This window comes from Microtus oregoni, unplaced genomic scaffold (genome assembly GCF_018167655.1).
Source record: "Microtus oregoni isolate MIOR12 unplaced genomic scaffold, Mior012 000002F_ref0000024, whole genome shotgun sequence".
In the NCBI taxonomy this organism is placed as follows: Eukaryota; Metazoa; Chordata; class Mammalia; order Rodentia; family Cricetidae; genus Microtus; species Microtus oregoni.
In genome coordinates, this window is record NW_024543061.1 from 39,401,427 (window position 1) to 39,418,453 (window position 17,027).

A 17,027-nucleotide genomic window follows, 5' to 3' on the forward strand; every position below is an offset into this window, starting at 1 on the left:
TGAATTCCCAACCTAAACTTTTCTGCTCTTTACATAGTATTTTACATGCATGTTCTTGTTCTGGTCTCATAGTGGTAGAATCTGTATATCCATGTTTGTTTTAGAAAGGATTAACGTCTTGGCTTGGCAAAGGCAGAGATAAGAACAGCCGTTTCTGACTCTTGCACCAAAAGAAGCATATCTAAGTAGATATTGGGCCAAGATAGATGGAAATCTAAAGGCAACAATCATACAGAACTCTACTAAGTCCTAGTGCACGTGGCCTGTGTAAGCCAAACTGTAGTTACCCACCCAACAGATAAGCAAGCAAGAAACAAGTAAATATTATCATTTCCCTTTGGTGTGTAGGTGATATCTAACTGACATAGATCACTTAATTTTATTTCCTTAACTTACAGCATTTGTAACATTGTCTCTAAAGATATGGGTGGAAACCACATTTTGTAAAGTCTCTGCTGGATTTCAATTATCTGAAGGGTATGATGGAATAAGTTTCCAAAGGTAAGGAGGTGAAAGACATTCTCTATTATTAAATGTCATTCAGGGCTGTGGTAGTCTGACTAAGAATGACTCCCTTAGGCTAGTATATTTGATTGATGTTTGGTACCCAATTGGTGGAATTATTTGGGAAGGATTAGATGACATGGCTTTGGGGGATGTGAGTTTTCTAAAATCCCACAATATTCCCAGTGAACTCTCTTTACCTCATGCCTGTAAATGAAGATCTAAGTTTCTCAAGTATGGTTTCATTGCCACGCTTGTCTGCCTGCCACCATGCTCTCTTGATGATGGTCATGGACTCTAACCTCTTGGAACTGTGAGCCCCCAATTAGATGCTTTCTTTTATAAGTTGCCTTGGTCAAGCTGTTTTGTCACAGCTATTGAAAAGTATTAAAACAGATACTACACCAGCCATGAGGCTACACTTTCACTTTGGCTCATCTATAACTGAGAAGCTTAGTTAAGGTAATAAAATAATAAATAATTGTGAAAATCATATTAGTTGGTGAATTGAACCTAATGCTGGGTTTTGTCCACTTTTGATCTCAGTAGAGAATATACATTGTCCAGTGTGTGAGACATGCATGCTTTATAGTATATTTACTGTGTATTTTCATTTTCTATCTGGGTATTGAAAGACAAAATCAAATCCCATAGCCTCTCATTGATGTCATATAGCGATGACTATAAATTCTATGTTGATAGTTGGAGGTTAAGGGGAGGGATCTCCCTGGGAGATATAAGCTATTGTCCAAATAACTGTCAATAGACTATTATGTAAGTGGTCCAGTTAAGTTTGGGAGGCGGGTAGGTTAGAAATCGATTCAAGGTTTACAGTGTCAAAACTAAAGATGTTCAAGTAAACAACATAAGTCAATACAGTTGGGCAAGTGATAGGAATGGAATTGCTGTGGTAAGCAGAGACCATGTGTTCCAGCTCTAAGGGGAAGCTCTTTGGCTCCAACTGATTTTGCTATACAGGGCCATATTGCTTCTTGTTTATTAAATATAAAAGGAAGAATAATTTGTGAGCCCCTAGTAGGTACCAGGAGCTTTTATATGTTCACTGGATGCAGCAGTATAATAAAAAAAAGAAAGCATGAAGAAACCATATAAAAGAAGAAAGGTCTTTAGAATGAGATAAGTGCTAAGAAGGAAAAATTACATAGTTCAGAAGTGAGAAGTGATGTGTTAGAGGGTGACAGGGCCAGTCTATACCAAGATGATAAATTTACAGGGTGAGCCCTGCAGGCAGGAAAGGCCATTGTATTCATGTGGAGTGTCAGGATCAAGAATTCCTGAGCAAGAGAGGGGTGGGGGAACCCCGGGAAGGGACTCAATGGGGTGAACAGTGGGGTGGCAGGGTGTTAGAGTACCCACAGCCTTGGATGTTTTTGTGGGACACAGTCAGGGGTTTTCACTCAGATCTTAACCTTTAAATGTAAGGTTCATCTACTGACTATGTACTACAAAAATTATGCCGAATCCACCTGTGGTCTTTGAACTACTTATATCAAACAAATCACAGTTTAAAAAAATTCATTCCAGGGATCAGAAATATTTAAATATACTAAAAATTGTTAGCCACTTCTACAAACATAATAAAATCCTGAATCTGTTCTACTTTGGTCATTGGCTTAAAATAGAGAGGTCATCAGAATAAAAGGTGGGAATAAATTCAGGGATAAATTAATAATAAATGTGTGTAGTTTGACTCAAATAACAGTTACTTAGTAGTCATTTTCATATTTGCATTGCTGTTTTCAGAACATTAACAGCTCTGAGTAATTGTACACAACAAAACCCAATTTCAATTGCTTAAAAATGTATGCTAAGTAGAAGTGATAAAACATTAGTGTCAATTGTGTGGTTTTTTAGCAGTTAGAAAGTCTATGTTTAAATTTTCTTACATTTAATGGATAAATTAAAGGCATTCTTAAAGACTACTTAGAAGAATATTTTTAAAATGTTCAACCCCAAGCATTCTAAATTTGCTTATTTTTATTTGATCTGTGTAATTATTCTCAATTATTATTTTGTTTTGTGCAAGTTATCTATTATTATAAACAAATGTGAGCAGGATCTAAATAACATAATCCATTTTAGACATAAATGAGCTTTCCTTACCCTCAATCTTTGGAAAATTAGTTTTCACTTAACCTTTGGAATAATAAATTCACATCTAGTTTCTACAATAGTGAGATGGCAGAGGCAATCAGGATTTATTTTAAAATGCAAAATAAAAAAAAGGCAGTTTCCATCTTTGACATCAAGGATGTACGAGACGCAGGTTTTTTGAGTACTCTCCAGTGGAGAGGAGCACAACATACAAAGAGCTGGACTCACTCTTCAGGGATATTCAGTCCCCTTCTCAGGGCAGTTCAGTGCTCCCTGGTTTTGTGTACACTCCTCCAGGCATGGCTTTTACACACATGGCATCTCTTATTTTTACTTAACAAAATGGAGGCTTATTCTATGTAATACTCCTTTTCCCACCTCAAGTATTGCTTTGATGACTTCTTTATGTTCTTACTATGGATAGGTTTTATGTGTTAAACCAACAGTAGATGGATGACCATTTTGATTTATTTTTATTTGATTTGATATACCATTGTAGGTGGTATACAGGATTTAAAGTAGGCATATGGGTGAAAATTATGCTTGAACAAAAGGTATGAAATTTCATTAACAAAACTAGTAAATGATTCCTAAAACTCTGCCAGCCTTTTGGCAAAGAACTTGAGCTACATTTTTCCTCTCATTACCATGATTCTATCAAAAAATAGAAAAAGCATAAAATATTAAACTATTGGTAAACTACAGATAAAAAGTAGACTGGACTTTCAGAAGGATTTTTTTTAAATCAAACAACTTTTATGAATAAGTACTTGGGAATTCAAATGCACTACAAGCACACATAGAAAAGGGCCAAGGACAATCCTAGATTTTGTTTAGCATTTGGTTCTCAGTGAGCAGATGTGGAATAAACACATTGGTCCTTGGATTCAGCAGTCTATAAGGAGATCTGTCCTTCTTATTGATCTAAATCTCAGAAATTGGAAACAATTAAAGTACCCTAATCTAAGGTAGCTTCCATTATGTGAAATTATTTAATTTAAACATAACAGTTATATGTAACTTGAGTATTCTGGACAGATTACGAAAACAATATTTAATCCCATGGAGAATTTATAAATGTTTTGCAGCATATAGCTAAAGTCAGAGTATACACCTTCTCTTCTTTTTCTATAATCAAATATATATGAAATTATTTTAATATTGTTACAATAATTTCATGAAAATTCAAGGTTTTAGGAGCAAAAATCCAGAAGGTGTACCAGTTTTGGTTGTTTTTGTCTCATGACTGGGAATGCTTCCTTTAAATACATCTCTTCAGTTCAGACAGAAATGTTGAAATCTTAGTGACATTGGAGAGTATTTGGGTTAGTAAAATTAAAGCTATTTCCTTTGAATCAAGATAACATACATCTGTGCTCCAGGTTTTCTGAATCATATGGAGAGAAATCAAGTTCTTATTTAAAAGACATGGCTTTGCCTTTTTGAAATTTACCCTTCCTACAAGAAACCATTTCCTAAACTATTCTTTGGAATTCTTTAAGATGCAATGTGAAGCTAAGTAAGAAGGTGAACCCAAGGAAAAACATATAGTTATCCTCTTGGCTAAGGGAAGTAGACCCAATTGCCGGGGAGAAAATTAGGATCTTGGGGGTGGGGTGGGATGGGGGTAAGGGGAGATGGGGAGAGAAAAGGTAGAAGGGAAGGAGGGGGGATTTGGGGAATCAGGAGAATTGGGATAAAGGAAAGGTGGATAGGGGAGCACGGAACCACAATTCTTAGTTAAGGGAACCACTTTAGGGTGAGCAAGAGATTTGACCCTAGAGGGGCTCCCAAGTGCCCAACATGAGGTTCCCAGTTAGTTCCTTGGGTAGCTGAGGATTGGGAACCTGAAATGACCCTATCTGAGAGCAATACTGACGAATATCTTGCATATCATCATAGAACCTTCATCTGGTGATGGATGGAGATAGAGACAGAGACCCACACTGGAGCACTGGACTGAGCTCCCAAGGTCCCAATGAGGAGCAGAAGGAGGGAGAACATGAGCAAAGAAGTCGGGACCACGAGGCGTGCACCCACCCACTGAGACAGTGGAGCTGATCTACTGGGAGCTCACCAAGGCCAACTGGACTGTGACCGAAAAAGCATGGGATAAAACCGGACTCTCTGAACATGGCCAACAATGAGGGCTGATGAGACGCCAAGGACAATGGCACGGGGTTTTGATCCTACTTAATGTGCTGGCTTTGTGGAAGCCTAGCCAGTTTGGATGTTCACCTTCCTAGATATGGACGGAGGGGGGAGGACCTAGGACTTACCACAGGGCAGGGAACCTGGACTGCTCTGTGGACTGGAGAGGGAGGGGGAGAGGAGTGGGGGGAGGGGTAGAAGGGTGGGAGGAGGGGGAGAAGGGTGGGAGGAGGGGGAGGGAAATGGGAGGCTGGGAGGAGGTGGAAACTTGTTTTTTGTTTATGTTTTTTTTTCTTCTTTTCTTAATAAAAAAAATTATTAAAAAAAAAGATGCAATGTGGACTGTAAACTGAGATTAATAAAGTTTGTTCTTGAAACTCTAATTTAGGGATGGATGGTAGCTCTCTGAGGATCTCGGGAGTCAATTATTCATTAAGTCCTTTGAAGTCTGTTAACTGTTCACCAACAAAGCCCAAAGATTGTGAATATAACATGGAACATCCAAAAAATCCATAACATTTGCTGTTCTATCAATGAATTCAATGAATATAGAAAAGTAGAAAACTATGTCTATCTTCTCTAGAGAAGAAATGATAATAATCAATGGTATTTGTCTTTCAGTTTGTTCTGTGGAAAATTCTTTCAAAACTTATTTACTTATAAGATGAGAGCTTTTAAAACATGCTTAGCACATTAATGTTGTAAGTTAAAGAAGGTGGGCTATTTGCCTTAGGCTCTAACTGGAAACTTAAACTGTAGAAAATGAAAATTTGGAATTTATACATGTATTTTCAGTTCCATGAGAAACCCAAGGAGAAGTCAAATTATGGTCTAAGGAATAGAGAGAAAGAATGCCAGAGCAGTGTGTAAAGAATGCATAGTCAGGATGGTTACAAAACCAACAGGGTGTAGTGAGTGACATGGAAGGGTAAGCTCGAATAATCCCCACCCTCTGAATGGTACTTCATAACATATACTGTGACGTGAGGGAGAGTTGTGTATTATCTTTTAACCTTTCCAGAATGCTTCTGGGTGCCAGGGAGGAGACTGGCAAGTAAAAAAAGGCATAACACCAAGTCATAGAAAACACAAAATACTTCTGAATGGTTTTAATAAAATATGTGTAAAACCCGTGTATAAAACACACAAAATTTGAGAAGGGAAAGTAAAGATTATATATGTGAATGAACATATCTACTTTGTTCATGGATTGAAAGATAAATGAATGGAAACATATACTATATTCCTAGATATATAATGGGAATAAGGTGACATTCCTCTGCAAATTGGTCTATAGGTTTAATAAAATCTCTCTATATATCCAGGAAGCTTGCATTTGTATTGGAGCCCGGTAAGCCAACATAATATAACAATGAAATTTGCTACCACCTGTTGTATGGGACTATTCTCTAAACCAAATAACCACCATTCTTATCAGCTCACTTGTGCCTGCTTGCAAAATATCATAATTGACTGTTGACTGTCCTTCATAGAAGGAAAGATTGGAGGGTCATGGAGCCCTCAGTCGAGTATCCATCTATTGTGGGATATTCCTTTATAGTGTGTGAATATGAGTCACAGTTATTGGTTTAATAATGGCAGGAAAAAGTTAAGTGAGACTTGAAAGGACAGAGAGCTTGGGGAAGAAGAAAGGCAGAGTTGCCAGCCAGACACAGAGAATGCTTTATGGGAAGTACAGAGTAAAGATAACTGAGTCACATAAAGGATGTAGATTAATAGATATGAGTTAATTTAAGTTATACAACCTAGTTAAGAAGAAGCCTGAGCTATAGGCTGAGCTTTCATAATTAATAATAAGTCTCTATGTCATTTTTTTGTGAGATGGTGACCCAAAGAAAACTTCATTTATATCTATTACTTCCAGCCAGTGAGTTGTATGAAATTTTGTCTTAATTGTACAGAGGTCAGGGGAGGGACAACAGAATAAAGGTGGGGAAGAGAGATGGTAGGGGTTTCATCTATACAGTCATGTGACATTCATCACCTTGCTTTTAAGTTCATCCACTCTCCTATCTATAAACTTTTTCCTATGCTTTGCAAGGAAGCCTAATAAACTCACTAGTGTTTTAGAAGGAATATTAGTGAAATTGTGTCTCTATGTATTATTGGATCCTTAAGTGGAGGAACAGACATTATTGCGTCTCCCACAGGGAAGGAATTTTAGTAACATTACCTGATTTTAAGATTTACAATAACCCATGACTTCATGACCCTTCTCTATCAAACACCACAGCGCTGGAATTACTAGACCGTGACACCACACTTTCTTGCATTGTAAGTGTAAGGACATACTCATCACTCATCAATGCTATACCTTGGAGTTCAGAAATAAAAATATAGACATGTAGTTTATTTTATGTTTCCTCTAACTTTGTTATATCATTCTTATTTATTCTGCAGTCCTGCCATCCACTTTCTATCCTTCCCTTTGTCCTTCCCTTTTCTTTATCTATTATGAACCTGTTCACCTATTCTCACTTATTCCTTTTGATGACCCTGACCTTCATTAAAGTTCATGATCCAGAAGTCAATTGATTTTTGATCAAGGTGTCACAGTAGTTAAATAGAGAGCATGTGAACTCTTAGAAGAAGCTACTAAAATAGCTAGATATTCATAATAAACAATTAAGTAAGCTTCTACTTTAACATTAAAAGGAATTCTCACCAATAAAGCCAATTGTGTGAGGAGAATGTTGATTAGTTACAAATGAAGAATAATATTTTAAAATATTTTATATTGTCACTCATCCCTTATTCTATTGAAAATTTATTTAAAAACATTAGACACTATGAAGTCAAAGCTTTACATACAAATTATGAATTGAAACATGTTTTGCAAGGTAGAATTTTTATAGAAACAACTGACAATGGGGAGATGGGCCCTTATAATGAAACTTATTTAACCACTAAAACATAAAACTGTAAGTATGCAGAAAGGCTAACAGCAGGGAACAGCACAATTGTTAATTATTAGTCTTTTCTTTAACTGTGAGAACATTCTCCAACGGTGAAACTTTGATTTTTATAATTAGAATTCAATCATCATTTTGTGAAATTGCTAAAGAAGAAAATTGGATGAGACCCAGTGGAGAAAGGCACTGGATACTTCATGCACTCATTAGGTCAAGGTCAAGTTATCAGGTTGTTTGTCACTTAAATACCTTCAAGTAGCTCCGCCTCATTTTTTTTTGATTCATATTGTGCATTTCTTTGGATGGTAGAATCTTTTTATCCTGTGAAATCCTTTTTCTATGTCTATGTTTCAGAATTCTGCTGGTTCTGTTTTGGGAAGTTGTGAAACCTTTAAGAAGTTGGACCATGCTGAGAAGCAGGTCATTAGAGATGGCTCTTTGAAGGTTACACAGGTTGTCTGGGGATATGCCTTCTGCTCCTGGCCTATGCCATGATGAGAAGCCACAGCTGTATATTGTCCAACCATGGAGAGAGACTCCTGCTGTCACCCTCTCTCTTCCATGATCAACTGCAGTCCCTCTAAGACCGTGAGCCAAAATGGCTATCCATTCACAGTCTCCCAAAACAGCACCATCAGTTGAGACCTAAAAATATTTTAGACTCAGATCTACTTAAGTTGCTTTTGATTTTTTGAAAGGAAATTGAAGTTCCAACTTTTACAATTCCTCTTAGGCTTTCATCATAGAGTAAGAATTCTAAGAAAGGAGAGAGAGAGAGTTATTTAATGATAATTTTTAATAATTTGGGATAAAGTTCACAAATCAGTTTGATGTTGGTAGAAAGTATTAGTTAGGGATTTAATACTCAGAGCTGGAAACCAACTCACAAATATTTACATTGTTGATGAATTGGTCTTAAATGCCAATAACTAGAACTATGGCTGCCTTTCCAATCAGCTATTGAATGTGATATACCTTTCTCCTCTTTGTTCTAATGGCCTGCTCTTTCATCACCCATAACAACTGTGCCTCTAAGACATCCATATGAATGTGCCTGTGTTAGAGACGAAGGCTGAGTGGGGTCAAGCTAGCTCCTCTCTGGCCATTCAATATGTCTGAGGAAACCTCCCTGGGGTTAGTGATTGAACCTCTCATGCGTCATTCTTGAAACTCTGGTTAACAATAGCGGACAATGAGGACTACTGAGAACTCAAGAACAATCGCATTTGGTTTTTGATCCTACTGCACGTACTGGCTTTGGGGGAGCCTAGGCAGTTTGGATGCTCACCTTACGAGACCTGGATAGAGGTGGGCAGTCCTTGGGCTTCCCACAGGTCAGGGAACCCTGATTGCTCTTTGAGCAGATGAGGGAGGGGGACTTGATCGGGGGAGGGGGAGGGAAATGGGAAGCGGTTGCGGGGAGGAGGCAGAAATCCTTAATAAATAAATAAATTAAAAAAAAACAATTAGTGGTGTACATTTCATTGCTCAGATTATCTTCCCCTTCCTCCCTTCCTTTCTTTCTCTTTGCTTTCTTTGACTCTCTCCCTCTGCTTCTCTCTTCTTCCTTCCTTTCCTCTTTCTTCCCCTTCCTTCATCTCCCTCCATCTCCCCTTTCTCTGTTTTGAAATGATCTCATCATCACTCGATGCTTTCCATCATTTAGATTCAGATTCTTCTCAAAAACACGGAGAGAAGATGAGAAGAATGCATGATGAAAGTCTAGGTGCTGGAGTTACACAAACAAGTGTTTGGCCCTTAGGTATTATTAGCAAACTTCTGAATTCTCAGAGCCCTGTATTTCCTCATCTGTACCACAGATAAATGATGCCACTACCAGTGCAGGTGAAGGCTAATGGGATGTCACATGAAGCCTAGGGTAAAGCTCAGTCATAAATCACTTACCTTAGATATACAAGACCTTGGGTTCAATTTCTGGAACTGCAAAACTTAACTAACAAAAAGAGAGATGATAGGAAAAGTCCTTAAGATACTTTCTGGTACACAGAGGAGTTTAATGTCTAACTTAGGTAAATAAAAATGGTCTTGAATCTCAGACTACCTTCTTCATACTCTCCTTAGACCCAGCATGTATGGTACTGTGACTTTTTCTTGTACTTTTGTCCGGATTAATGTGATATAAACATACTTCTTGACTGTCACTAGTTCCAGCGTACTATTCTTCCCCTTGTTCCATTTTTCACTTTCAGTAATTTCTTCTTTCAACAGAACATCAAATACAGATGAAAGAATAAAAGGCATATGAAGAAAATATGGAAATGTATAATAGTACTGGTAATATTAGCATGGAAACAAGCCCTCTGAGATTCCTAGGAACCAAAGGATAATGGGAAACGGAACACTGTTAAGAATTCAGAATCAAAGGAAGAAGCTTCAATAAAAATACAGCTGTTAGTGAGTTCAGTGAATACCAGTTAAAAGATACAGTGAGATGCTTGGCGGTGTTCTTGCCATAGACACAAAATAAGATCAGTTCCAGAGCAGTGTCTGCCATAGGTTATTTTGTGTGAGCTGGTTTTACTGCCCAAAGACTGTGAGGCCAGCATTGTAGGTGAATTAGAGTACCAACCTTACAATAACAAGATTCAGGCTCAATTTCCAGCACTGAAGAAATAAATAGCTACACGTACCTTAGCAGAATCTGAAAGTTAGGTACATATGAAATCACTTACACTGCATTTACAGACATGCACAGCTCAGTTAGAAATAACTACTCAGTGCCATACATGACATCACTTGCCTATAATACCACCACTGGGAAGGGTAAGGCAAGAGTCTGAAATCCTCTGGAGCTATTAACAAGAATCAGTATGAACAACAGTCACAGTAGCACACAACTGGATTCGTGCATGCTTTAAGTTTTCTTCCTTTGAAGTTCCTAGATTCATGAGTTTGTAGTTTTCATCAAATTGGAAAAACTTTAGAAAATTATTATTTAATCACAAAAAATCAGAGAAAATTATTTTTATGTCTTCTCTTGCATCTATTCTACTACTCTGTTTATACTTATTTTACTCTCACACATTCAGTGATATTGTTTTCTTCTTTTCTACTTTTCATGATTTTCTTTATATCCTTTAATTTGCTAGAATTTTTATTATCAGTGTCTAACTTGCTGTTAACTCAAAGAAATTTGCATTTGAAGTGTTGTGCTTTTTAGCCATTTTCTATTATTTTTTTGTATTCCATATTGTGATCTTTTCCATTATATCTTTAGTAGACAGAAGAGATTTATAATAATCATTTTGCTATGACTAAAAACATCTATCATATGTATCTTATAGGGTTCTGTTTCTTACACAAATGTCTACTCTGACTATGCTTCATCTTTTTCTGTTCACCTGGTATTTAGCGATTATTTTATTATATACTTGATATTGTGAATTTTCACATAACTAAATGTTAGAGATTTTGTTCTTTGTATGCTCTTTGTTTTGAAGTCTTCTAAGACCTCATTTTAAGTGACAATGAATTGTTGTCAGAATTACTATTTTTTTATTCCAAGGTTTTAAAAAAGTGTATATGTAATATCTGTTCTAGGGCTATTATAGCCCTTATTTTAAAGATGTACCCTTATAAGGTCATTCCTGAATGCATTTGCAGTCACACTGCTACTCCAAGATGTCTTTAGGGAATTTATATTATTTTCAGGCTTGAACAAGCCCAGAAAATATTTGGCTTAAAGCTCTATGACAATTTTTCTTATCCTGAAAGCCTGAGGCTCCTGGACTTTTGGGCTTCTGTCTACCCATTGGGATGGTGTTTAGCAAAGGACTTAAAGCATGTTATCATTCTCCCAGAATATTTCCCTACATGGTTCTCATTCTCATTTTCCAGAGTATAAATTCCATTCTATGTGACTTCTCTAAACCTTGATCTCTACCTTTTCAATTTAGTGAAATCTCCTCCTTTTGAGTTCCCCTTGCTATGGCATAACCCAGAGATTACCCTTAGGCAAATGGCCTGGACACTATAATAGCACTCCTTGTTTTCTTTGTCTCAGGAGTCACAATCTCATTTCTTATGATGTCATGTTAGGCTGATTGTTTAATATATTGTGTCCAGTTTGTGAGTTGTTAGATGGTAGCAAGATGAGTCAGTCTTTCTTACTTATGACTGGAACACTGAGTTCATCATGAACTCTTTTTATCAATTTTGTAAAAGATTTTGTGACTACCATTATCACTTTGTATCTTATATTCATGCAAAGAGCAATAAGTGTAAATAATTAATATGCAAATATTGTAAATGTAGTTTAGAAGTTGCATTTCCCTCTTGCTTTAGAAATATAGATTGTCTAAGAAGTAATAGTAATGGCCATGACTTGCACGACTCTCAGTCATCGTGATGATTGACACACCTTGTTGGTGTCATTTGTCTACTTAAGAAGCTTATTTTAGTAGATTTCCATAGTGAAGGACTTCCCCTTCACACATGAAAGCATGCATTTGCTTAATCTTGTAAGAGTAGTTATTGGATGGATGTCTAAGTATAGATTATCAATTTGCTAATTTCTAAAACAAGCACTGTGATGATGTGTCCTAAGTCATATAGCCAGCAGACAGGATCCCTGTAGGAGCCAAACTGAAATTGTCTGCTTAGCCTGAATTGGAATATGGTGCATGAAGTAATCAAGTAGCTCTTTCCCATGGGGTTATAAATCAATTCGGTGAGCACAGTTCATGGATGAACTTCCTAGTTCTCTTAGGATTTAGGGTTGAACTTCTGAGAACAGAGGTGCTCAGAAACAGCCATTCTTGGAGTCTTGCAATTGGGCACTGGGGCAGAGGTGGTGGCTTCACTTTATCTATTCTTTGGTTCAGGGAAAGGGACTACCTTAATGATTTTCTGTTGCTATAACAGAATACACGACACTGTATAGTTTATAAAGAAAAGGGCTCTATTTTGACTCATGGTTCTGGTAATCCAAGAATATAAGTACCTTGTTGGATTTTGATGAAGGCCTTGCAGTAGAGAATGGAAGGACAAAAAGGAGCATATTTACCCTGTCCTTTGTGCATTACCAAGTGAGTAGTTACATGCAAAAAATAGAGTGTGAGGAACTGGGAAGATAGTTCAGTGGTTAAAGTGCTTGCTGCACCTTCATGAAGACCAGAGAACATATCCCCAGCACCCATATAAAACCTGGACATGGTAGCATGTGTCTTTAATTCCTTCTTTGGGAAGGGGGCAGAGAAAGACATGGCCCACAGTGGCTTAGAGCATCCATACAATAGAGCAGAGACAGTGAACTCCAGGTTCCGTGAGAAATCCTATCTCAGCAAATATGGTGGGTAGCAACAAAGAAAGACACTTGATGGTAACCTCAGACCTCTACATATTCACACACATGTAAGCAAGCTGTGCATAGCATGTGTATTCTAACATACATACATGTGTGTGTTCAAATACACATAGCTGTGCACACACACACACACACACACACACACACACACACACACACATATATATATATATATATATATATATATATATATATATATATAACCACACAGGATGTAAAGTCTCTTTGGCTTCTTTTTAGCCAAAAGTCTACTGAACAATTTCCTCTTAAATTATTTTGATTGTTTGTTTTGGTCTTCAAGTTAGTAGTTTTCAAAATGATGTCATTTTATTACAAAGCACTTAGTAAACATTTCTTCCTTTGCAATGAAAAAGATTTTCAACAATGCATTTTAATGTACTTACTAGGTGTATTATTATTATTAATACATAATTTCAAATTTGTAACTTCTTCTGCCAAGTTTCATTTGATTAAACTGTAGTTGTTATTTAAGATGACTATTTTATGGTAAATGAGATTGCTTTGCCTTTCTACGTATCATAAAAGACAGCTTTTAATTTAAAAATACGTTTGTTTAATTTTTGAAAATGAATTACCTTGGAGACAAATGAGTGACTTCACCTGCCTGGATGGTAGGTGCATGGTAAAACTGAATCAGGCAGAAAGAAGATTGGTGCAAGGTTCTATGTTCACCAGAGGCAAGACTTGGCAGTGGGATAAGAAAAAGGTGGATTGCCCAAGGAATCCTCCTGTTTGGATATATGAGCTTGGCTCCTGCCAACATTCACCCTCATAGGTTCCTGTACTGAGAATTAGTGTTAGAGCTGGGTATGGGTGGACTCATGAGGCTTTGGCAAGGAGGCCTCTACAACGTCCACACCAACCTGATTTCCATGGCAAGTTCCAGCCAGAACAAGGCCATGTAAAAGGACTCTGACTTGATCACACCACCCAGAAAATGAGTGACCAGGTCCACTGATATATCAATATCAGGTCAATGATATATCAATGAATTAAGTTGGATTTCTTATTTTGATCTTCAAGCCTTAAGAAAAACATTCTGCTCACTATATGAAAGTCAAGAGGACTGAGAATGTCAAACATCCCTTTTTAGTGTACTTCCTCTGATAATTTATGCAATCGTTTTATATTTAATCACACACACACACACACACACACACACACACACACACTATTTTCTAGATAGCGAATGGAGGAGGCTTCTTTCCTACCAAACAGAGGGCAAAGTAGCGACAAGAAGAGAGGGATGGATTTTGCTATAGTGAAGCTATTTCTAAATTAGCATAGAGTGGGCCTAAAAGTTTGGCAAGCCAGATTTTACAGGATTGTGGGCAGATTGTGAAACACCCTCATCTCTGCTGGGCGTGGGGCTCATACCTATAATCCCAGTTCTCTAGAGATTGAGACATTACCATGAGTTCAAGACCAGTCTCAGCTACAGACTGAAACCTTGTCTCCAACAAACTAGCTAAATTAAATGTTTAAAAGTTGAAAGTATAAGCCTGGTGGTGGTGGCACATGCCTTTAATCCCAGCACTCTGAAGGCAGAGGCAGACGGATCTCTCTGTGTTCAAGGCCAGCCTGGTCTACAAAAGGTAGTTCCAGGACAGGCTCCTAATCTACAGAGAAACCCTGTCTCAAAAAATTAATTAATTAATTAAGTGAATAAAATAAAATTGAAAGTGTAATATTTCAGGACAGTAGCACTGCATACAACTCAGTCAAAATTCCCTCCCATGTGACAGCTGTATAGGATAGGAAACAGGTTCTGTTGCATGAAACAGGGCTGTGCTGAGAATCTATCTGTTCTCCGAAGAAGTCGACCACCTTCTGAAGAGTGAACTAGAGGATTTAAGCCCAGGCTCAAATTTCCTCCTGTTTCATGCTCCTTATATATCTATGTCTTCCTCATCTTTGTTCTTTTCTTTCTTGTTTTTAAGATCTGAAGTTTTTGTTTATAAGGTCTGAAGTGAAAGTAAAAGGCCCCGAGATTCGCCACTTACCCCCACCATGCCCTCACATCCTCATTGCCTCTGCTGAGATGGGAAGCCCACAGGGATCCCCACTCTACAGGAAGCTTTGCTCCGGTGCTGCATTCCCATACTGGATGGAGGCAGAATGGCAACCACTTCCTGGTTCAAGCCACCACAATTCAGTATCCCACTGGGATACAGCTAATAGACATGCTTTCCTTCAAACTGATTCTGTCTCTTCAGAAAAGTAGCCTAGTGAAGGACCTAGTTTACGCTTGGTTCTTTGCTTCAAAGATAGTTTTCTTTCATTTGCTAAATGGTAATCAAGACTTTATTACTAAGTAGTATCAAGAAAATGATAAAATTTACAAAGATTTTTTTATGACTACATATCACTTATATATACAACAAGTGATAAATAATGTAGCAATTACCGTATATTACTTGCCTTCGATCCTGAGACTGCATTCAGTTCGTCATATATTATAAAGTTTAAACAGAAATAGAAATTGAGAAATATACTGTTCTAAAGTGGGGGCTCTCAATCTGTCAAAGTTTAAACACATGTTTAGCTATAAAGAGAAGCAAGATTAGAAAATATACTTTAAAAGTTTGAATTATATTAAAAATATATGTGCTTTTAAAAACCATTAGAATATATATTTATCAGCATTCATAAAAGATAATAATCATATATCACATACTAAGTCAAAATAAAATGGCAGAAAATTTCAAAAGCTCAAAAAGCCATGTTTTACTAAAGTGATTGGAATAAAAAACTAAATAATAGCAATTTAAAAATTAAGCCTCCTTGATGGAAGCTTTAAATACTGTTTTCCAAATTTTTGGTAAGACAAAGGAGGCCACTGAGTTGTGCTCCGTGGGAGAGTGCTTGCTTCCCTAGTAGGCTTGAACCCTTGGCTTTGAGCCACCATGTAAGAAAGAGTTCTAGGCTCGCGGAAAAGCACTGATGCGAGAATACCCTTCTGGACAGCTTTATTAGGAGCACAGGCCATCAGGGTCAAAGGGGGGTTTCATTAGGAAAGATAGCTGCCATGTAAGGCATTGGGTAGGGGGGGCTGACTCAAAACAAAGGTGGTTTCTGACTCTTGTAGGTCCTCAGTGGGATGGCAGGAAGCCCCACATCAGATGCACTAACCTACATTGCAAGAGATGTGGAAGTAGATATTAGGCATGACAATGAACTTATCTTACACTTGTGGGATGGGTGGTCTGGTCTTGCACTAACCCCCAGCCCCTAGTGCTCTAACCAGTCATAGGAGGATAGCAGGGGTCTGCCATTTCTTTGTTCTAAAAGATAAACTAGGGTGTGTGCATTAGGGGGGCAGTGGGTAGCATGATTTCACCCAGGGTGCCATATCTGGTTAAGAAAGCTGTAGCTTTAAAAGACAAGTCCTCAAACTAACAGGAAGGAGAAAGAGAAGAAAGACTTGAGAGAAATCAAACAAAATTGTAAAATAGTTAGGAAACAAAGGCCATGACAGTCATAAATTCATAGACATAAGACATGAATCCAAAGAAAACTGAAAAATTATTCCTCTTAAATAAGTTGTACTGAAATGGGCATACAACAACAGCAAAGTTGTTTTTAAAATTGTCCTAAGAAGATAATAAGGTGAATTAGCTTAAAGTGAAAGCAAAGACTCCGGTAAAAGGACAATGATAATAAATCCACGAGTTTATTTTTCCTTGGGGAAGAAGGCACAAAGAATATCAACAGTACTGAGAACCTAATAATCCAAATCACAGAATTAGGCAAATTAATGAGACATTTTAGAGTAGTTTTCAATTTAAAATATTTATATAAACGAGTATAGTAAGTAGAGCAGAAACTGTGGTAAAGTCTCGATGACCAGTTATTTTAGAGAGGGGCCTTGCAAACTCCAGCAAACTCCAGACTGTCACTAAATGTCTGGAGGCATTGAAAATAAACAAGAGCAGTTTCCAAACAGTTGTGTCAAGAATATGTAGTCTTGCTCCCTG

General features: G+C 37.4%; 1 protein-coding gene across 2 annotated transcripts in view; it reads right to left on the reverse strand.

Moving 5' to 3' along the window:
- Mdfic2 (MyoD family inhibitor domain containing 2) overlaps positions 1-17,027 on the reverse strand; it is a 114,416-nt gene that overhangs the window by 61,650 nt on the left and 35,739 nt on the right. Inside the window, exon 3 of one of the 2 annotated variants that reach the window (XM_041679934.1) lies at positions 4,914-4,918. The exons of the other annotated variant lie outside the window; for it this stretch is intronic. Coding sequence (XP_041535868.1) covers positions 4,914-4,918 — 5 coding nt within the window. The remainder of the gene's footprint in view (positions 1-4,913; positions 4,919-17,027) is intronic. 2 annotated transcript variants of the gene reach the window in all.